Source organism: Malaya genurostris, chromosome 2, assembly GCF_030247185.1.
Source record: "Malaya genurostris strain Urasoe2022 chromosome 2, Malgen_1.1, whole genome shotgun sequence".
In the NCBI taxonomy this organism is placed as follows: Eukaryota; Metazoa; Arthropoda; class Insecta; order Diptera; family Culicidae; genus Malaya; species Malaya genurostris.
The window spans coordinates 257485982-257509201 of NC_080571.1; the positions used below are offsets into that span (position 1 = coordinate 257485982).

The 23220-nt window shown below is 36.4% G+C and overlaps 1 protein-coding gene across 2 annotated transcripts in view; it reads right to left on the minus strand.

The window, feature by feature from the left end:
* Positions 1 to 10376: 10376 nt before the first annotated feature.
* The window catches only part of LOC131429622 (photoreceptor-specific nuclear receptor-like), a 67106-nt gene continuing 54262 nt past the window's right edge, over positions 10377 to 23220 (minus strand). For both annotated transcript variants that reach the window (XM_058593858.1, XM_058593859.1), the window contains 5 exons: positions 12006 to 12106; positions 11825 to 11935; positions 11613 to 11762; positions 11382 to 11546; positions 10377 to 11315 (listed from right to left, as the gene is read on the minus strand). In XM_058593858.1, the coding sequence (XP_058449841.1) occupies positions 11133 to 11315; positions 11382 to 11546; positions 11613 to 11762; positions 11825 to 11935; positions 12006 to 12106 (710 nt within the window). In that variant the 3' untranslated portion in view covers positions 10377 to 11132. The remainder of the gene's footprint in view (positions 11316 to 11381; positions 11547 to 11612; positions 11763 to 11824; positions 11936 to 12005; positions 12107 to 23220) is intronic.

Sequence of the window (23220 nt, forward strand, 5' to 3'; positions counted from 1 at the left end):
CATCTCTTAGAAAATAGAGTGACATTATTTGTCACATACACACATACACACACAGACATTTTGTGATCTCGACGAACTGAGTCGAATGGTATATGATAATCGGCCCTCCGAGCTTTCGTTCAAAAGTCGGTTTTCACAGTGATTGCATAGTCCTTCTTTATGAGAGGGCATAGTAATAGTAACAACTGATCACGAAAACAATTTCGATTATTAAATCTCTATACTTCCATTGACAATCGCTTTCAAAAGACTGTGCTAGAAAAATATGCCACAAACAGTAATGGTCTCTTTAAATTCATTGTAATTCGGGTATTCTTGGAAATCTCAGTGAGTGAATAAATACATATAACACAAGTTTTGCAAAACATCATTTCATAATCGCTCCGCATTCTTCTACTCCTAGTGAGTTTGGTGGATTAACCTATTTCCGCACAAAAACAACATTGTTGGTTTCGCATCACTTCTTCATCGGTTTTTTTGTAGTGGCATTATGCCAGATCCGGCCAAAATATAGTGTCACGTACACTTTAAGAGCTAACTACGGGTACGAGTTCCGTCTCTTCGGTAATCTTTTCGCAGTTTTTATTATATAGTTGTATTCGCATGCAGGGCCGGTGAAACATGTTAAGCCCAGGTGGGTAGTTTTTCGATTTTTCAACAATATTTTGTTTCGTAATTAATTTGCATGAAATGTGTAAATACGAAGTTTGAAGCGTTTTCGGTATTTTGTTTTAAAACGGAATTGCACATTTAAGGATTAAATACGCCATGAAATTACTGTGGGGTTATTCGAACTGTTGACATAGGACTCCCCAACTAGATTCAAAATCACTGCCAATATTTGTTTTGAGTATTAGGGCAGTGGCCTTGTCTTGTTCCGTATAAACTTATTTGTGTGTACGAATTTTCGAAAGTAATTCTTTTAGAATTTTAGTTACTCTGACCGTTAAGTTCGTTGGGGCTGATGATGGAAGGTGCTAAATTCGCGCATATATGTCTCGTGCGATCGTGTTCGATCAAAATATGTCTCGTGCGAAGCGAACGGCGCATAAAACAAATCCATAAGCAGTCCAGTCGCTGATGTGCATAACACATCGCTCAAAAAGTCCCAAGACTGACCCAAATGTAAAACTTACCTAACTTTTCAAAAGAATCAACCTTTAGATGTCAAATTTTCACCTTGATTTCACTGTGGCGTTACTTGATCACTTATGATAAAATGGAAATAACGAGTTCTGTATGCTGATAAAGCAACGGTTTGAGAGCTGTTACCCGCACTCGCATCCATTGCAAATAAAGATTTGTGTGTATTCTGATTTCAAACGGGACCAAATGATGCAATCGTCAGAAAAAGTCAAGCAAGTTTTGATAATCGCGATGAATGAACGCAAAATTGAATTTCGTACAATTAAATATGCTGAAATGGTTAGGACATTAACTGGAAGCGCTTTTATTATCTTACGCGAAAAACTGGACATATAAAAGGTTTTTTTTCAATCGAACAAAATCAATAACGCAATAACGATCCAGAGAGCAGTTTGGCACTGTTAAGTCGCAATAAAAAGGATTTCTTTCGTTTGTATGAAACAGTGAACGAAACTTAGATCCACCATTTTTCTCCGAAGTAATATTAGCATTCATACGGAGAAAGTCGTCCGAAAATGTAACAGGTAGCTGGAACAATCATGGCGTCAGTTTTCAGATGCTCGAGGTATAATAAATATTGACTATATTGAAAAAGAAAGCACCATCTAAAGTGATTATTACATTAAATTATTGATGCGTTTGTAATGCGACATCGAAAAAACCATTTTTAACCAAGATAGTGCTCCGTGCCACAAGTCAATGAAAATAATGGCCAAATTGAACGAATTGGTCTTTGCTCTGTTTCCTCATCCACCATATTCTCAATAACCTAGCCCCAGCGACTACTTGTCCTACGAAGGCCCGGCGGGTGGTCCGCATGCTGGTCATCGACTGGAGCGGTCTTCCGTGGGCGGTGATGGTGATGTTACAGAAGAGGAACGTACTCATTGAAGAGCAGAAATATTATGAAAACCGGGGAAATCCTTTATAAAATGTTTTGGGAAACAAGAAAAATTAGACATGGTTCGTTACACATTGAAGTTTGAATCACCGATTATCTAAACTATATAGATTCATCTACTCGAATCGTTGCGTAAAAATATATCCAAGCAGTATATGTAATGATATCGAAAATCAGTTGAAAAATAGTTGAGATGTAAATGTTCAAACCACTGTTTGTACAGTTTCATTTCCTGTATTTTGAACTTGCACCTCGGTATAGCAAACAAGGACGTAGCCCTAAGTCAAAAGATTTTGAGTAGTTTTATTTTTTTTATCGGTACTTTCCAATACACGAGTGATTCATTGATTAGATGCTTAAGCACGTCTCCTCTGGTTGGAAAAAAGTAAAAGTTAAGTTACTACAAGATTTCTGCTCACTCAAATGATCCTTATCACATCTTATCTTTCTGCTGTATATCTTCACACCATTACTCTACTAGCTGAGAACTAGGGTTCTATAATTTTGAATTTATTTATTATTCCGAGTTACATTAAAAATATTCTTATTGTTATAAATGATACTTATTCTTAAACCTTCGATATTCATGAATAATACTTATATTACCATTGTTTTTCGTTAGAAATTTCAGGTGGTTAATTACCTACCTTTAAAATTTTCAGGTGGGTAGTACTACCCACCGTACCCACCTCTTTCACCGACCCTGTTCGCATGTAATTTTTTCTAATCTGTTTTTCTCATTAGATACTGATCAAATTTAAAATTAGCTCAAGGCGGTTCGACATCGTAACAAGACTAAAACAAATCATTGATAACATTTATAGTTATCTCAAATACCAAAGATAATGATTTCTGAAAATTACCGATATTCCATAAAAACATTTACAATATGGGTATTTTTGGAACAAATTTGATGAGCAGAAGCAGGAAAGCAATACGCAAAGTCGCTCCAAAATCCTAAATGGTGACTGCCGGTATTTCGACTGACTTAGGCTGTCTTAACGTAAATTATTCGCGACTGAATTAGTTTAAAAAGTTCATTAATGGTTACGTTACCGTACTTTTAATCAAAGCTCGAACTAACAGCATCAGATGATTTCATTTCTATAGTTTGAACGAAATCTCGAGCCTTCTTCTTTATAGAGTACATCAGCACAGTAAAAACAGACATGGAATCAGCGCATTTCTTCTAACTCCTGGTACAAATTAACATTGTTTAGTTTGAAATAAGAGTTAAAAATGTCAAAAATCAAACAAAGTCTGCACGATAAGATGGCAACAAAATATAAAACTTTTTCACTGTAATATCAAACCAAGAACAAAATATTTATAGAAGTCGAGTTTTTAAGTTATTTTATATTCTTGCATTCATAATAGAATAATATCATAAGTATTTCTTTTTTCTGATTATGATGCAGTTTATTCAATAGTATTCTATTTGAAGGTAGAAGTACTGGATAAATTGTACTTAATGAAATTGGATTAACTCATCAATAACGAAATAAGACATAATAACTAATTTTGATGCTAAACAGATATTGTATAATTTCTTGATTATGGGGGACGGGTGAAGCATGATGGGTTACTCGATGTCTTTCACGCAGCGCACCTGGGTTCGATCCCCAACCCCGCACATAGGGTCAGAAAGTATTTCTGGTCCGAAGAGGCGAATGACCTGATGGTTAAAACCTCTATAATTAAAACGAAAATTTCTTGATTCCTTATACGAAATATTGAGAAAAGATCCACTATTGTTATGATAGCACACAAACAAAAAGACAAGATATGATGATAAAATTAGTAATTATTTTGATCTTTGTTTGACAATTATGTTACATCTACCCGGGTTTCCGCGCATTTGCTGGATGTCCTTGATTGTCACGCCGCTTCGTCGAAATCGCTGTTTTAAAATTGCCCAGTATTTTTCGATTGGTTGAAATTTCGGACACTTCGGAGGACTCATAAGCTAAGAGAAACCTCGATTGCAGTTATGGCAGCTCTTATCTGCTTCGCAAACTTCGTACTTTTTTGTATCGTAAACTGTATGAAAGATAGACAATTTTATTTTTTATTGTCCTGGATGTCGGATCCGGATAAAATTCAACCTTATTCATCATGACATTTATTTGAATCAACGTTCGACCGGTTCAGTCACGGTTAGTTTATTTGGTTAAAAGCTAATTCATAAACGCTCTTTGGGGTGAATTTTTACGCCAGAATTGAAATCTGACTAGAGTTACTAAATTCCAATTTATTTACAAATAAACGGTACACCCTAATTCCAAACCCTTTCGCAAAGAAGCCTCTATAATAATATTTGAGTTTGACAAATTTTTCTATGAAATATGATTTTTTTATAAGACAAGTCCTTAAAAGAGTTATAATAATTTCCATATATTTACAATTGACTCCAGCCAAAGCTCATCTTCCGATTCAATTCGTAAAACTAAGAATTAAACGATTTTGGAGAAAACCGAAAGTTTCAAACGCAACATTTCCTGTCACGAATACGCTTTTACTTCCTATGACAGTGGCGCGTTTGGTGTCGAACTCCGAAAGTATACATCCTTTTTACGATACGTTACCGTTATCCAGTTATTTTGTCCAACGAAAGCATCATTCAAGTAAAGTTTCCGGATAAACTCAAACTTCTATAGGAGCCCAAGCTTGTAAACAACATATATTGCATGCAGCATTGTTCACAATATCGTAAGCTTTGGTGACGTTTGAAATATTTCAACGCAAGAAATATATCAAAGGGGATTCCTGTAACAAATGTGTCGACGGTAATACTGGGAAGGATTTAAGGTTTCATTTCGAGTTATTAAATATATTTAAAGAAAAATAGTACTGAACGTGTTAATAAGGTTGAATAGACAATTTGGTTAGTTTTATTTGAACAAGATTAGCAGAGGAGCATCGGATAATATCCATAATTGTTTCAACTCTAGATTTGTACTAAACGCCATCGGATATGTCATCAGTAACTTATGATATAATTCCCACTTATATAACATAGTCATAAATGATTCAAGAATAAGTAATCTAAGATCAACATCAGAGAGAAATCTTTGCCTTTTAACCATTCCCATAAAGAAAGGCTATGCAATCACTGTGAAAACCAACTTTTGAACCGAGGTCCGAGGGGGCAAGTGTCATACACCATTCGATTCAGCTCGCCGAATTGAGAAAATGTATGTGTGTATGTATGTATGTATGTATGTGTATGTGATATGAATATGCACTCACCGATTTGAACAAGTTTTGTTTCAAATGAAATGTCCGATAGAACATTTTTGAATTTCATATGGATCTGGCTTCCGAAATTACAGGGTGGCGATTGAAAAGATGCTGCAAATTTAGTAACTTGCTATCATAGAAGAATGTTTAAAGATGAGCGAATTTCCAAAATAGTACAAAAACGGAACTCGCTCACTTTTCTCCGAGATGGCTTAACTGAACTTAGATTCAAATGAATTGTCTTACGATCCTTTACAAAGTTTCTGAATTTTGTCCGGATCTGACTTCCGATGGCGAAAGTAGAGTGTGATAAGTGTTTAAAATTTCAAACCGTCATATGTGGAAAATGAACAATGGAAAATAGAAGAAAATTTTTTTATTTATTTTATTTACATCATTCATTTATATCCGGCTTTAACCTTTTCGTGGTTCGCCGGGTGTTCTAAAATTCTTCTAAATTAGGCCCAAAACTATTTCAATGTAAAAGTCGTGTAAGTTGATGGCTACCGGTACCAAGTTCGAATACATCGGTTCCGGAGGTACCGGAAATAGGAATAAACCTCTCCAAACGGAGCTCACTCACTTTTCTTCGAGATGGCTCTATCAATTTTTACTAACAAAAGTCCCAAATAAAAGGTAATCCGGAACTAAAGGGAGAAGTGTGTTTTAAATTTCATTTAGACCGATGCAACAAAAAACTAAAAAATATCATAGTTTAGGCCTGAACAAACTACCCCGATTCTAGAAAATGTGCAGTTTTTTTTCCTAAACTACCATATACCTAAAATTCGTTCCGTTCAAAACAGCAATTAATATCCTAAACAACTTTCTCTCCACCCCCCCTTCTATCTTTCTCTTTTGTAATGTTTTGTAATTCAGGAAACGAAGGCTTGAGCAATTCATACAATCATTCAACTTGTTATAAAGACTGTCATAGAAAGTATGGACGCAACCAAAAACCGTTGCCATTTCGCTACGGTTCAGAATTTTCATGGCTGCGTCTTGTTGTTTACACTCTTCTCTAACCACTTGTGCAGTTGTTTATTCGTTTTCATTAGTTTGTTTCAAAATGCGTGGACTTTCAGCAGAACAACGTTGAAAAATTGCGTACAAATGGTGCACAGAACGCGGACTGTCACTGAGAAAGATAGCAAAAATCGAAGGAGTTCGGTGAGGATAACACCTTTGAGGATAAACCGAAAACGGGTCGAAAAAAAGGTCCTGCTAACCCTCAGTTGGATAAACGTATACTGAAGGCGTTCGAGCAAAAGAAGGAGGTTTCAATTCGGAATGTGGCCAAAAAAGTGGGCACTTCGAAGTCAAATGTTCTTCGTGCTAAAGAACGTTTGAATCTTCGAACCTATAAGAAGCAGAAACAACCAAAACGTAGTCCGAAACAAGAAGCATCGATCAGGCCGAGGGTTCGAAAGCTGTACAATACGATTCTTGCTGGAAATTTGAACTGCATAATCATGTACGACGAAACCTACGTGAAACTCGATTACAAATCCTTGCCGGGACCACAATATTATACGGTGCGAGAAGGGCAAGTGTTAAAAGAATCCGAGACATCGATTGAAATAGAGAAATTTGGTAAGAAAGCTATGGTCTGGCAAGCAATTTGTAGCTGCGGTAAGATTTCGAAACCCTTCATCACCACTGCTTCAATGAACAGCGAAATATACATCAAGGAATGTTTACAAAAACGACTTCTACCCATGATTCGAAGCCACAAGGATCCTGCTGTCTTCTGGCCAGATCTTGCTTCTTGTCACTACTCGAAATCAACGGTAGAATGGTATACTACCAAAAATGTCACTTTCGTCCCAAATTCGTCCACCAAATTGCCCACAACTTCGACGAATTGAGGAATTTTGGGCATTAACGAAGGCACATCTTAGGAAACATGTCTCGGCAGCCGAAACCATTCAACAGTTCGAAAAAGATTGGAAAAAATGTCAAAACTTGTCGCCAAGAAGTCTGTACGGAATTTAATGAGGAACGTTCGCAAGAAGTGCGTCAGCTAGTCTACAATGGCTAAGTAGCAAATGTTGAGAATAATATTCCGAATAAAATTTGAATATCTAACACTTGTAAATTATTTACAGCGAAATCAAAGTGCATCCATACTTTCTGGGACAGTCTTTAGCGACTATCGATTCAGATTCATATTCATGTCGTCTCTGACATTACCCACCCGCCTTTTCAAAACAACTTCTCGTCTAAAACTCCTGTTCGTTAGAAAAATGATAAGAAGACATTTATAACAAAGTATATTATGATTAACATGTCATCCGGTCAAGTATCAATTGATCGTTGAAGGCAATAAGTTTTTGATATTCAATGCAATATTTTGTTGAAATCAAAATCAGTAATTTTTGTAGATCTTAAATCTTGTAAGGGGTTGTTCATAAAAGACGTCACGGCAATTGTTGACTTTCCCGTTCCCCTTCTGACACAAATTCAAAATACATACAATCCATCATCTCTTAATTCATACTCAATACAGTTTGGCCCAAAACTGTGTTATAGAGCCGACTCCCTTTTTGATTTCAATTTCTTCAGGCGGTAAACTTCTTAACGTATATAACGTATTCGATTATCAAATTAATTACCTAAAAAAAAGGCGGGTGGGTAATGTCAGAGACATAACTGGGTGTCGTGAATACGAAAACAACTGACATATTCCTTAACACTTCCGAATATCAATTATTTGATCAATTGTATGAATTATGCAAGCATTCTCCTTTTACACATTTTTCGCAAAAACAAAGGCTTGACTTGATCTCGATTACTGTGAATTTCACACAGCGAAAAGTACACAAATCTAACCAAACTGTTCTAGATTTGCACTAAACTGAGGATATTTCCTTTCGATTTGCGAACAACAAATCCTAATAGTTCTTCAGAAAACTTTAAGAGTCATTAGAACGGCTGATTTTTTGTAATGTTCTCAACCGTTGCTTTTTCATCCATGCAAATGACTGGCAGCTGTGGCGTAATCGCTCTTGTCGGAAGCGAAACTAGCTTTGCAAACGGCACAAAATACATCTGCTCGCATTGGCGATAGAATCCAAACTGATTCAATTTTTGTTAGGAGCTTTCTTTTACGTGATTTCGTTTGTATCTTTTTCACTAATGGGCGGTCTTAACGGCTATAAAAATAGCCACATACAGAATTTTAATGTCGATTATTTCATTTCGGATTTGCATAATTTATTGAAAGAACCTATCAATATGCTGTAGGGATTCGGTTCTAGCATTCAGAAGGACCGAATTGAGGAACTCACTACGCTATTCATCACTTTTCGGAACATTTTTCTCGAACGATTTGTTGTACAGTAGCAGCTATTTTCTTCTCTTCCTCAGAACGCGTTCTGATTGGCTGGTGTTGACATGGGTCAAATGTGATAGGTTTTTTAATAGTGTACTATTGAAATACTTCAATGCTTTTGCTATACACGTTTAAGTTGAAAAATTTCGATTCTATTGGAAGTTAGATTGTATAAATCCTTCCACAGATCACTGAGCTATGAGCTTTCAAAATACGAGAAAGGCAAACGCGCCTTATGAATTATCCTCTTTGATACTCGTTTATACCAAACATTTCAGAAAAGTTTAATTTTGAACTATTTGAGATCATGTCACACAACTGAAAATTTTATCATAAATTGTGATCATATTTCCAATGGCATGTAGCAAAAATTATGTTGATTCGTTAGATACAACAAGAGATATTCACGATCAAAAACTTATCACTCTCTCATAGGGTAAATTTTGAAAAGGCACCCTATAGTAAAGTAAGTCGTATTCACGACAAAACCTTCTAAATCCAAACAATTAATTTTCATTTAATCGTAACTGGATTAACATTACTGTCGACACAAGGGTAAATTTATGAAGTCAAACGAAACGTCAAATTTGGGAGCCAAACGAGTATGACGTCATTTTGTACATGTAAACGAATGGCCACTTTTTTATCATAGAAACTCAGATAAAAAATCCCCAAAAACTTCGAAATTATGTTTGATGAAATTCGTTTGATCGGAATGAAAGAAACATTCTAATCACCTGTTTTAATCCCCCTAAGATGTATAGCTATAGTCAAGGTTTTTTTTCAAATGACAATTTATGTCGATACATATGGGTTTAAAAAAATTCTAAGTTAACAATGAAATGGGTTTGAAAAGCTTTTACATTTACAAATGCATGTATTCCTATGGAATGTAAACGCCCCATTAAAATCTAAGAAGTTTAAATTAGTTTTCAATAAAAAGACACAGTTTTATTTCTAGAAAAACTTTTCTCTTGAATGTGCCCATAGTGACATGCTTATTTCTACGTTTAGTTTTTGGCGGACAAATTTCATCCAATTCGAAAATGGGGATTTTTTTATTTCTACTGTAAATTTTGAAAAACGATTTTTCAGTGTAGCTCAATTAGGATTTTTTTCAATGTTTTTATTCAAAAATTTGATTATTTCTGAGAAAATCAGTAGTGCTAAACATTTTTGTAGAAGTGTCATTTGAAAAAAATGGTAATAAAAATGCTAAACTTTTATTACCATTTTATTCAAATAACCTTTTCAAAAGACTGCCGAGATCAATTTTGAAAGAACAAAAACGACAAAAAAGAATAAAAATCTCACAGACTAATATCCTATGGGAGTAGAAGGCAAACTAGATTGATGATTGCGTGTGAATTTTTTTCCGTTTATAGACGGCACAGTAGCGACCCTGTAAAGTTGAACATCGACAGAGATTCTGTGCAATTGAGTTACTTTCTGAGTTATATTTCAGCTCATTATGAGTATCACAATTGGTAGAAAACTGTCCCCAGATAGCAGAATTTGTACCTCTGATTTTTGACGTTGATTCCATTATTGTATTTTCATCACTCCCTCTATTCACAATCTGGCTATCTTTGGATACTGATTAAATGTTGAAAGCAAAAAGTTGAACGACTGCGCCATGGCAATAGATAACAAGAACACCATTTAATGGCTACGAAGAATCAGCTAAACTCCTAAAAACAATCAGTGAACTAAACACTCGTGGATATTTTCAAATACTATATATTTCGTAACTATTCAAATTTATTCAATACGTCTACAACACCTTGTATTTGGATTCCGAAGAATTTTCTTATAGCTACTGTAGTCAGTTGACAAGCATACCGTCAGGAAAACGAATTTCCTTTCATACACATGCATACATCTATTTACATTCATTGCACGTTTGCAGTTTTTTTTCCTACACTTCCTGTGTTCAACTTGTACATTTTAATATCCCGTAATTGGCCTGGTCGATGCTAAAATCCTGGAAAAGTAAACTGAATGCAACTGAGTTCGTTATGGTCGACAGATAAAACATCTAAACTTTTATGTGCACCATTTAACTATCACAACAAGCATCTGAAAATAAACCACAATTGTAGAAATCTGTTCGGAGTTGAATTTTACAGAATAGTGGTAAAACTTATACGCGTTGGATTTGCACGTGACACATGTCAATTTATGCACGGGTTGGCAAATGTGATACTAGTTTAAGAGCAAATATTACAGATATAACCCCGACTGTACAAATATGCCCTACAAGGTCTAAAACAAAGTTCAACAATCACACAAGTGGTCCAAATTATTGAGATAGTTTTTACGATCAAACTGTCGACCTAACGTTCAATTGAATTGTCAAATATTTCACAAAATCGTTCATTTAAGTAATTTCAAGTGAACCGGTCAGTGGGTTATGGGGTGGTTATTTTATCTACTCGAAACTATTTAGGCTAGTCTTATGCTATATTCACAGATCCGCATCGACAGCATGAGTGATGCTCCGACAGGTCGTTAGTTTTTGTACATATCACAAAGTACTTTCTCCATCGGGGTGTTTCCTATAGTCTTCTGGAAGTAGATAGATTCGATTTTGTGAGAATTGATAATTCTCAGCAAAGGAACCATCAGCAGTAATCTGCCAAAGCGAGCGATCTGTCCGGGAAACTGAGTCCGTGAGTGTTGAGCCAACATGACCTGAAACACAGTGGATCGGAAGAATTATTCGTATCTCGAGACTTTCAATGTTTTCCCTCAAACTACCTGGGCTTGATCTTGCAGGTTTTCTATCTGAACCGGATCCTTGAGTCCGCGGGCTTCCGATCGAAAGAGGACTATCGCTTTCATACAAGCGAACTCGGCTGGATCTACCATCACTGATTTGAAGCGACAGAGTGTGTCATTCAGGACCCGCAAATCTTGCGCCAGCTGCAAAATTAGAAATACAATTCGTTAGCACATTCAAGTCATTTTTGTGTTTGTTTGTTTTCATACTTGTCCTGGCTTGAATACACCAGAATTATTGACACTAGAACAATGTTCATTTAGCGAGAATAACGTGCAGGCGGATGTTTCGATTGGCATGCACCACTGGATCGCATTCAGGAGGAATAGTTCAGCCCATGACTCCTCCAGCAGGATAACCTGGAATGACAAAATGAAATTATTAGAAAACATTTCTAGTGCGGATTCAGTCGGAACATTACCTGATCTCTAAATGTCAAACTTGCGAAGCTGGGTAAATTTTTAGCCCACTTGACAGCCATGAACAGAAGCCTTGCACTGGTTTCGTAGATTGTTTCCTGGAAGTTGAACATCTGAAAATATAACTTTTAGAATCATTTGGATTCTTGAAAGGAGAAAATTTTGTTGATGATTTCTGCTTACCGGACTTTGACCGTACAGTGGATGATTTACTAAGCTGGGAATACTCGAATTGTTCTGAACAGGATCTGCATCTTCGTCGTTGGTAACATCGATTGAATCATCTGCAAAAATACAAAAAAAATATTAATAACTCAACCGCAGATATCATTTGTCAAACTTTGATGGTCTAACTGTTCCAACTTCAGATATTTCATTTGCTTGAGTGATACAAATAACCAATGAAAATGATTTGATAAAAGCGAAGCAATGAAAAGAATCGATAATGTCAAAACTTCGTCCTTGTTGCAACAGTACCGATAGTGAACCGTACGAATGACAACTCTCTGGCTGATCAAGCGAGCCGTTCATATATACTATACAATATATTTAGTCCGAGAACAACAAAAATGGAATTTATCAATTTTCATCAAATTATTGTAGAAAAATGAGGAACTCACAATGTCTTATAGTTTCAAATAACGCCACCCCCTTAAAATGCAATAAGATGCTGCTCGAAGAACTGCAAACCGAAAATTGTACAAAATCTGTATGACAGCTATCTATAGGATAACGGATTCAACCAGCACCATCACTCAAACAGCAGATGCACTCAAATTGCAATGGACTTATTTGGAAATTAAGATTATTGGATTTTTGGATTCGGTAGTCAATAAACGTTATTTTTGCTTCCTAGCAATTTTATTCCATTCTCTAGAATTTGACAGTGAGCTAGGGTAACGGCTCCCTGTTCCATCTCATTTATAAGGACGTTACCTCAAAACCCTGATTCAGGCCCTAAAATCACTAATTATTTCATATTTCTGCTCTATTTGCCTTACTCCACATTGAAAATCAATTAAATATAATTAATCTTATATTTAAAAACAACAGTGGACTTTGGTCCTATATTCATCCTACTAAATAGAGATTGCGATAGGAATCAGAACAAAATAAAATCTTAAAAGGACCGACAACACACGACATTTTCAGAACCAATTTAGAATTAAATCGATTTTCAAAAATTTTTGGGTCGTTTTCGTTTCCTTTCGTTTTACATTTAGAATTTTACTGCAAGATTAATCTCGATTGGCCCTTTTAAAAATATCAGATGCACAGCCGATGAAAACAGACACACTTAACAGCGTTATGTTGACATAACACATGGATCCATAAGTCCCGAGACTAAAGCAGAGATGGCGCTCGTAGTAAACCAGTAACCACGTCTTTCTAGAGTACTAACCTTTGCTTGAAACGGGTCAAAATTTTAAGTCGATCCGACCAGAAACAGCTGAGTTATCGAGGTTGGAGTAAAGTCGTTTTGTAGTTTGTTTAAAAAATGGAAAAAATCGAGTTTCGTGTTTTGATAAAACATTGTTTTTTAATGGGTAAAAACACCGTGCAAGCGAAACAATGGATTGAAAAATGTTATTCGGACTCTTGTTCATTAAAAGCAACAATTTGTCGGTGGTTCGCCGAGTTTAAACGTGGTCGTACCGACACAAATGACGCGGAACGCTCGGGTAGACCTGTGGAAGCCGTTACACCGGAAAATGTGAGTGAAGTGACAAAAATTATAATGAAAGATTGTAAAGTGAAGCTCCGTGAGATTGCTGAGATGACACAGATATCATATGGAAGTGTAATCCATGTGTTATATCGGCATGAGACCAATGCTACTAGTTTTGAGGTAATGGTCATTTCATTAGTACTACAGAAACACAGAAAACATTAGTACAGAAACGTGACGAACTGTAAAACTTGAGACGAAAATGTTTCCTAAATAGGAAAGTGAATTTATGTTTTAATGGAAAAAACGCTCGCTGAAGGATTTTAAAGCATTTTTTTTATTGGGAAAATGTGTTGAAACAGACGATTCATGTTCAAAGTTATGAAATGAAGGAATGAGATGGAATTGGGAGTTCAGATGAAATAGGAAGCCGTTACCCTATATGCCAGAAGTGTTCGAGAAGGGACACTCGGAACAAGCAAATTAAAGTAGGTATTTCCGTTTTAAATATTGTTGATTTAAAATTCTACAAATCCACAGCAGAAAAGATGGCGAAATCAGCATCGACTTGCTCATATGACGTTTTCAGTTTGACAAACCATTTGTTTTGCACGAATGAAGAGACCAATATAACTCAATTGATCTTTAAAAGGGCGAATGAAAATTTCTTTAAACCGTTGTTTCTCGGAAACTGATATTTGTAGAAAAATTATGTCGAAACAGAAGTAGTAGGCAAACGCTTTTTGAAGAATTCAAAAATTGATCAAAAAAGTGAAGTGTTCATGTACCTTTCGAATCAGTTTGTCGAGTACGCAAAATGCCTAGGTATGTGTATGTGAGAAAAACATGAACAAACTTTTCTCCGAGATGGCTGAATTGATTTCCACAGACTATGGCTTAAATGTAAGGCATTATTGTCCCATAGACAACAACAACAACAACAACAGACCTCCTGCGTGGTGTAAAGCCTCATTTGGATTGGATTCTGGAACTGAATTCGAAAACTGAACCTTAGAACTGAGCTCAGGACCTATATTCTGAACTTCGTTTAAGGTTCAGAATTCAGTTCAAGAATACAGACACAAAAGTTAAAACTAAGACTCTGGACCTGAATCCTTATTCTGGACTCTGGAACGAGATTTTTGGAACTGGTTTCTTGACTAGAAGCTGAAACTGGTTTCTTGACTGGAACTGAATTTAGTGCCTTAATTTAAGTTCGGAATTCGTAACCAGGATTCTGATTCAGGAATTCAATTTTAGAACTCTGGATCAGAATTCAAGACATGAATTCTAGATTTGGATTCTGGTGCAACATTTTAGATCTAAACTCCGAACCAGAATTTTGAAACTGACTTCTGAACCATAATTTAATTCCTAAATTCAGTTCTAGAATTTACTTTCTAAATTCAGTTTCAAAATTTAGTTCTAGAATTCATTTCCAAAACTCTGGTATAGAATTCAGAGCCCAAGCAAAGTCCTGGTATTACATTCCTTTTGTGGGAATTGGCCTTTCTGTTTCAACAGGCTTTAAAGCAAACAAAAATCTTGCATGGCTAGTACTACAATCCTACTGACACTAATGCCGTTTTTCATATAAAAACACTGATGTCGTGGATTGATCTGGTTTTGCACTTTCGAGCAGAATTGGCAATAAAAAACCGCCAAAAAATTGCACTTCTGCTGAAAAGTGCAAAACCAGAGCAATCCACGCCACCAGTGTTTTTCAATGAAAAACGGCATAAGAATCTTTCCAGGTCGTGGCTCGAACATACGACAACTGGTTTGTAAGATCAACGCCCTATGCATTGAACCACCAACCCGGGTTCAATTCAGAACTTGGCTTCGAGAACTAGAATTCAGAATCAGTTCCTTATTCAGGTTCGAAGTTCAAGTTCAAAACTCAATTCTATACATAAATTTGAAACCTGAAATCTAAGAATGAGATCAGTTCTAGAATTATAGAACTGAATTCATAAACTGAGTTCTTTATCTAGATTCCGAAACTGAATTCGGGACAAGTTTCGGGTTCTGAATTTAGTTGTTCAATGGGAAAGCGTATAGCGTGATGGGTTAGTCGATGCCTTCCGTATGTCCAGAATTCAGGTTCAGGAGTAGATAAATAAATAGTTACAAAAAGTACTCAACAGTTGTAAACATCGGATGTATTTCACATATCGGTTCTTTTGTGAAAGATTAAAATATTCACAAACAACTATGCGAAGCTTTCCTCCATTGAGTATGTAAATCTACAAGAACAAAAACAACTATAACATTTTCTGTTGTATTGTTTTACTCCCACTTATTCAGCGTGATTGGTGTGGTAGAATATGTATGTTGTCAATAAGTCATACTGTAGGCACCGTTACAATCACCGTAAAAATACAAATTTCACACAAAAAACTATTTATTCGTATTCACGTTCTCCTGTTACGTCTCTGACATTACCCACCCATTCTTAATAGAAGAATTTTTGAAGATGAGCAAATTTCTCAATAATAGTAAAAAAAAAATCCGGTTCAAAAGTACCGGAAATAGTGGGCAAAAACCTCCAGAAAGAGAAGTCAATCACTTTTCTTCGAGATGGCTAAACCGATTTTCTACCACACTGCTAAAAATCAACAGTGCTTCTCCACATTAATGTCATGTTTCTTATCACAGAGTTGGTATTTTTGGAAGTACGATGCAGTGCCCGAATATTGCTCTCAAAAAAGTCTCATTTCAATGTGTATCAAACACCTTGTAGTTTAATAATTGGTCGAAACAGTTATTTTTATATGTATTTTTTTTTTTTTTTTTTAATTGCCCATCACACTCCCCCACACCAAAAAGCTCAACAAGGAGCCCCCTGGTAATGGACGCATCTAATCTCAGTTCATTAACACTGGCAAAATTTTAATACTAACAAAAAAACATGAAGAACTGAGATTAAAACAATTTATTCTAAGATGTGCAATTAACTAATTTATTGGTGTGGAATCCCAGTGGAAATAAGTTTCTTTTTAAGGGATCCACGTTTAATATCTAAAATTGAATAATATAATACTGTTGACGTTTAACTTACATTGATATACAGATAGAGTTGTGGTTGTTCGAATGCGTTGCAAGTTGCCATTACGGCGCGTCGCGTACAAATGGTTTGGAGTTGAAAACTGTATGTTACGATGTGTGAACGAACAACATGGTTTGCATGTCACATAAGTAAGCTATTGGTAGAGCATTATGAGCTTGGTCGGAGTACAATGAATACGTAGAGAACAGCAGAGGTCTATTAAAAATGGTTTTAAGACACCTATTCTGAAGAGTTTGTAATTTTTCAGCTGAGAGCTAGCTGCACGGCCCCAGACTGATACAAGATAATCAAGTTGCGAGTAAATATAAGCATAGTAGTTTTCAAGTTGCCTAAATCATTTATGTATAAGAGAAATAATAAAGGTCCTATATTACTACCTTGTGGTACACCAATTTTCGTAGGAGCGAGGTTGCTACGTTCCCCATCAATGGATACAAATTGTTGCCTAAACGAATTTATTTTTGTTCCGACAGTCAGCCTTAAAAGCACTCAGTTCAAATAACTCACGGTCGAATCTAGTGATCGCATGTGGAACTCAAATTGAAGACCTCAGCATTTCAAATGCTGTTTACTTCTTATAGGTACCCGGCCATTCTGGTATTACTGGAAATGAATGGGCTGATGAGTTGGCTAGAGCTAGTGCAACGAATGATTTCGTTGGTCCTGAACCAGCTTTACCACTTTCAACTAGTTGGATAAAGCACAAGATTCGTTCTTGGGCTGCATCCAAACATGCCAGCTACTGGCGCAGCTTGCAAACTTGCGCTCAGACAAAAGCATTTCTACCAGATTTAAATCTGAAAATGTCAAAGTGTCTACTGCATTTCTCCAAGCATCATTGCAGTATTCTGGTCAGAGCTCTGACTGGACATTGCAAACTCAATTATCACATGGCTACTATTCGTGTGATTTGTGTGAATGCGATTATGGTACTTCATATCATCTGATATGTAACTGTCCCGCATTGACGCAGCTACGTATCCGGGTTTTTGGTTCTCCATACATGGTTGAGTCTGTGTATGCGGAGCTAAAATTGAAGGATATTATCTCGTTTCTCACCCAATGTGGTAAGGAGCTATAGTCAGAAGGGATCATCGTTCTTCCTGGAGTGAATGAATCCCTTCTGTATTCACCTTAAATAGGATTTAGCAGATTGTTTGGCATCCTTTAGGGGGTACCGAATTTACTTCTGCTCGTACATACTGCGAATCGTTCTGCTTCCTTCCGGGAGTGCAGAATGGTGTCCTCTCGGGGGTTGGAGGTTTTATTAACAGCAGACTGTTCGGGACCTCGTAGAGGTTCAGAATTTACTTCGACTTCCACTAAATGTGATCCTCAGCAGATTGTTCGGCATCCCTTAGGGGTGCAGAATTTACTTCTGCTTTTATGTGTTTTTGTGTCGTCAATTTTTCCCATCATCCTAGTCCAACCCTTACCATTTCCTTTCAATCCTTCCCTCTTATATATCGGGAAAATGATGCTAAAAACAAATTGATGGCAAGGCACAAATCTCCAAATATCAAGGGGAACGTGCCATTTGTGCCAATTTGTTCTGATTCCTGATTCCAAGTAACTACGAATAACGCTGTTGGCAAAGCCTCTGATACCATAACATTCGAGCTTTTCGAGTAAAATCGTGTGGTTTAACGTGTAAAAAGTTTTTTAAGGATAAGAAATAAGACAGATAATAACCGCACAGAATAATTTCATTAAAACATTTAGAGAGAATCCCAGAAAACGTTGTACAATTTCATTTTAGTAAACAAGCTGATATGCCATCGGAACCACTGCCTTTGTTATTATCTAGGCTGTGTATCAGCAATGTAACTTCGGCGATTGACGAGGGACGTAAAAATATTGAGTCACGAACACAACGAACATTGTTTAAATGATTAATGCTAGTATTAGTTGGAATATTATTTGCTAGTTTTTGTCCAATGCTAGAGAAATAGTCATTAAAGGTCTGACATATTTCTTTACAATCAACAATTCTTCTACCATTTTCTATGAGGTTTATCTTATCGTTTTTCTTGATTAAGCCAAATGAGTTTTTCAAATTTTTCCAAAATTTTGAGTGAGGTGTATTGGTAAGCAAGTTTTCGTAAAACAATTGTTTACTTTTTTTTTCAAGGTATCAACTTTTTTAGAGATATGTAGAAGCCTTTGCTATGATGTAAATCTGTCGGATTACTTTTGACGCGCTGGAGATAGTTACTCTTTATTTTTATCAGAGTCCAAAGGTCAAAAGACATCCAAGGACAGTAAGAACCCTTCACTTTGCTAGTTTTTGTTACTGTTCTGCTATAACGCTCAAGTAAGTGATTGTATGTATACATTATTGATTGAAGTATAGATTCTGCATTTTCATTGATATCAATACTGTTCATAAAACTTGAAAATTCGCGATTAATTTGACGACGATAACGATTATTTTGAGTGATAGTGCAGCTGTGGAAAGTGTGTGTTGATTAGTAAAATATGTTATAAGTGTTATTTATTGAATAATGCTGACTCGTGAAATCAAAATTTGTTGAAGCGACTGAAACTGAGAATTTACCGCTCAAAATTAAACGATGTTAACCGACCTGAACGCCACCTGCATATCATTTTCGGTGTGATCAGATTTAGGTATAACGAAAATAGATTGTGGTCCTTGTGCCACGACAGTAAAATCTGAAGAAGATTTAATAGAATCTTTATATGAAATGTGCAATTTAAATGTGCGAAAAGTTAATCCTGTAATACTGGCTGAAAATCAAAATTTGGTCTGCAGTAAGTGTTAATTTTTTAATCTTTGCAGTAGTGGTGTGGGAACTTACGGCCAACATTTTTTGAAACAGAAAAACCAGAACATTTTATCCCTGTCGTCGGTGATCGGGTTCGGGCGGCTTTGCTTTGCTTTGTCCGTGAATGGGTGTGATCTTGTCATTGAGTTGAGATTTTCAACTCAGCACTTGGTTAAGTTAGAGAAGACTAACGAACGGTTTACGAATCAGAACGCCATCTCACAACTTTCATATGTCACCAACGCATTAATTGGGATTAATTAATTAACTTCAATACTGAATAAATATTGTTTAAAATTATTCCCATTTCTCGCAATGTCGTTAGAAAATTTAACAAGTAAATATGCAGTAGTAAATATGAAATATTTTGTATTATAATATGAAGATGATCTTTTACATTTTTGATTAATTTAGCATTAATCCGCACTGCTACGAGTTCAGTCAGATGTGCTTCTGTGGGCTTAAAATAAAAAACAACTAAGACCAAACTTCGTACTTCAAAACTAACTAAGAAAAATCCTATAAGAAGACATTTAAAAAAAGAAATCCCTGCTGTACGGTGGCAACTCCCTAAAGGCTTAATTTGCAATTAATCGTCGAATCACTCCCCGGTCACAAAGTCGCAACCGACGAAGCACACTTTGATAACCCTCCAGGGATATTTAGCGAAAATCATTCCAGTGTCGGTTCCGTTTCCAATTTTCACCCACAGAATTTGCTTGGTCGCACAGTTACATTTCGCGACTCAAGCCTTCGAATCGCAATCTCGTCAGAACAACCATTTCGTTTTGGTGATAGCCAGGGTTGCTAAGCAGCAGTTAAACGGCTATAAAATTTCAATGAAAAACTCATATCTGCTGCTTCTGGGTGTTCAATTGGAAAAGTTTTGAGTGTTGCTAGTTGTAAAATACTTTCCTATCCCGATCCGTGCGCTTTAGTAGAAAATCACACCAGACGGGACTTCAGGTAGATTGCAAAGAGGAAAACGATTATTACTGTAATCTCGGGATGGAACTTGCACAAGAACAGATAACCTGACTTTTCCTTGGTAAGCGCAAAGAAAACTTCAGCTGCGGCAGTGCGGTGACTGAGCTCCGTGACATTTTCTTTTGCCACCGTCGTCGGTGGCGAATCACGTGGTACGGTCTTACGAGCTAACTCCTAGCAGCATTGTGCAACTAAGGGTAAAAAAAAATACGGGAGCCCCCACGCAACCTGTCCCGAGAGACTGTAACGCAGCCGCGAAGAAATCGCAGTCAGGGACGCCAGAAGCTGCAGCAAAAACGTTTGATGCAAAATCCCTTCCGGAAGGCTTTTTATTTGATTGAATTTTTATTTTTCCTCTCCCCGGTGCTGGTTTGATTTTTTTGTTCAAACATTCATACGATGCAGGGCTTGTAGGAAATCCTACTGATTTGCATTGCGGTAATCGAGCGCCTTTTAACTGTCGCACTTTTGTGGGTGACAGCCAATAAAAAATTAAAATCTGTTGGAAAAATTATGAGTCTGCAGCCGATGACGATCTTTCGGACGGTAACGGTTTTGTATGGAAATCAGCTAACAGATGGAAAGGGAAGGACATTCAGAGCTAGACATCACGGAAGCCGATTGTTGGATTTGGTTGATCAAGGCCAGGTGCAGTGGATTATGCTTGTAATCACCGAATCATCTGTTGCAATCACCCAGAGGAAAAAATACCCGCCCCTTAACCCTCCATCTGACAGAAGGATCCAGTTAGACCTTTTTCAAACTACATAGGATCAGAAAAAAATCATGTTGGCCAATTTCGATGAAAGTGATCTCACTGATTTTTTTTTCTTTTTTACTTCTGGATGCTGTTCAGAGTCACTTTTTAAGCAGTGATCAGCCAACAATTCATCCGTTTGAAAGGTTTTATAGAGAACCACAAGAGCTAAATCATTTATTGTAGTGTCAAAAGAGCTAAGTTATTGAGGTCAAGAATCTATTTCACGATCTGTGTAAATTTTCAATTATGATAACGTTAATGCTGAGTGGCATTTTTTGTGGGAAAGTACCATTTGATGCACTCGGTAGTAATTTACAGCGAATGGCATGGCGCGAAAGCTTTGTCAAACTATATGTGCATTCAATCACTACTGCCGAACAATTTATATGAGTGAGCTCGGCAGAGACGTCGAAACTCATTCACGAATATGTCTTTTTGTTAAGTGAATAAGCCAACGCTTCCAAATCGTGGAAATTTATTTTCAAAATCGGTGTTCAACTAAAACTGTCTATAGCGCCAAATTCTCTTGAGTGATGAGGCGCATCTTTGTTGGAATGGATATACCAACAAGTATTTTTGCATTTGGATTTGGAGCGAAGATATTCCACAAGTCAAGACGCTCAAGAATTAAGAATGTATCCCGAAAAATGTACTGTTTGGTGTGGTCTAGATCAACAATGATGTTATAATTAAAAAGATCAAAAACCATTACTACATTCCGATGCTGTTATTGATTTTCCGTTTCAAAAGATTTGATTCTTCTACAGTTTCACTTTTTCTGTACCATTTAATTCCACTATTTCACTGTCACGTTATTACACTTTCACAAAGTCACCATACTTTAATGAAGCATAACAAACGTTACAATACAGATACGCGTATTTCGGAATGTTACTTACATCCTTCTTCAGTGTATCGGTTTTATAAGGTTATTCCACTAACAGCTCCAGGTAAAAAATAGTGATTCTTCTAATTCTAGGCGTACATGACCATTGTATGGCTAGGTGCTATGATTCTACTACTACAAATAATAAACAACAACTTTTTTTATAACTGACAGCATGGCAGATAAAATTGTATTATTATATTGTTTAGAATTACGTTTGACTTGTTTAAACGGCGCAAATCAACAAAAAGTCAAATGAATATCTCAAGAACGGTTGCTTTAAGTAGAATGTTCTCTATGAGCAAATTCACTTATTTATTCTAAAGATTTATATTAACGTTTGCATTGAACAAAATTGACTTTTTTAGGATGGCGATTAAATAAAACTTAGACAGATAATTGCTGTTGATAAATTTCCCATTGAAGGTGATTATTTAAGTTTACTTGCAAAAAAATTCTACACCCTTGAGATCGGCCTTCTGGCAGTTAACCGGATCATTCGCCATGGAGAAAGAAAATATGCGTGTGGGTATGTTTTTGAGTTTTTTCTTCGTTTTATTTATGAATTCATACTCAGTTTTCGCGACAATATTGTTGGAGTAGGTCTTATATTTCAGGTTGGCCCAGAAATTCTCGATGAGACGCAGTTGGGGGCAGAGCTGCTAAATGTCACTATCAACGAGCAACTTTGCACGACGAAGATTGGAAAGTTTATGTCACTGGACTGCTGCCAACCAGGCTCTACCAATCGTCATATATTGAGTGTCTGAGATTCTCTTGATATTATACTCACCAGGACGCTCATTGATTGCCGATGCGATTGATATTATCTTCATTTCTCCTGTCACTGCTTGATTACGATGTGACTAAATATTAATCAAGCAGCATAAACATTGAAATAAATTCATGTACACCAATAAACTCCAAAATCCAATGACTTTTTACATAGAACAATGAACTTTATCAATTTATGTTTATGTTAGTACTCTCATGAATTTTTTTACTTCAGCAGGGAATAGGAGAATGAGATAGAGAACAAAATGCGTCACCTGTCTTTGACTGAGTATACTTCTACTTGGTCATTGAACTATCGAGTATCTCATTTGACAGACACTTTGATCGTACCGATTACAGTTGACGATGATTTTAGTCAGTCTGTCAAGGTCATTTCACATGACTGACAATTTGCAGCTCTGGTTGGGGGACGTTGGACGGGTTCGCCGTCTTGGGTACCACATTG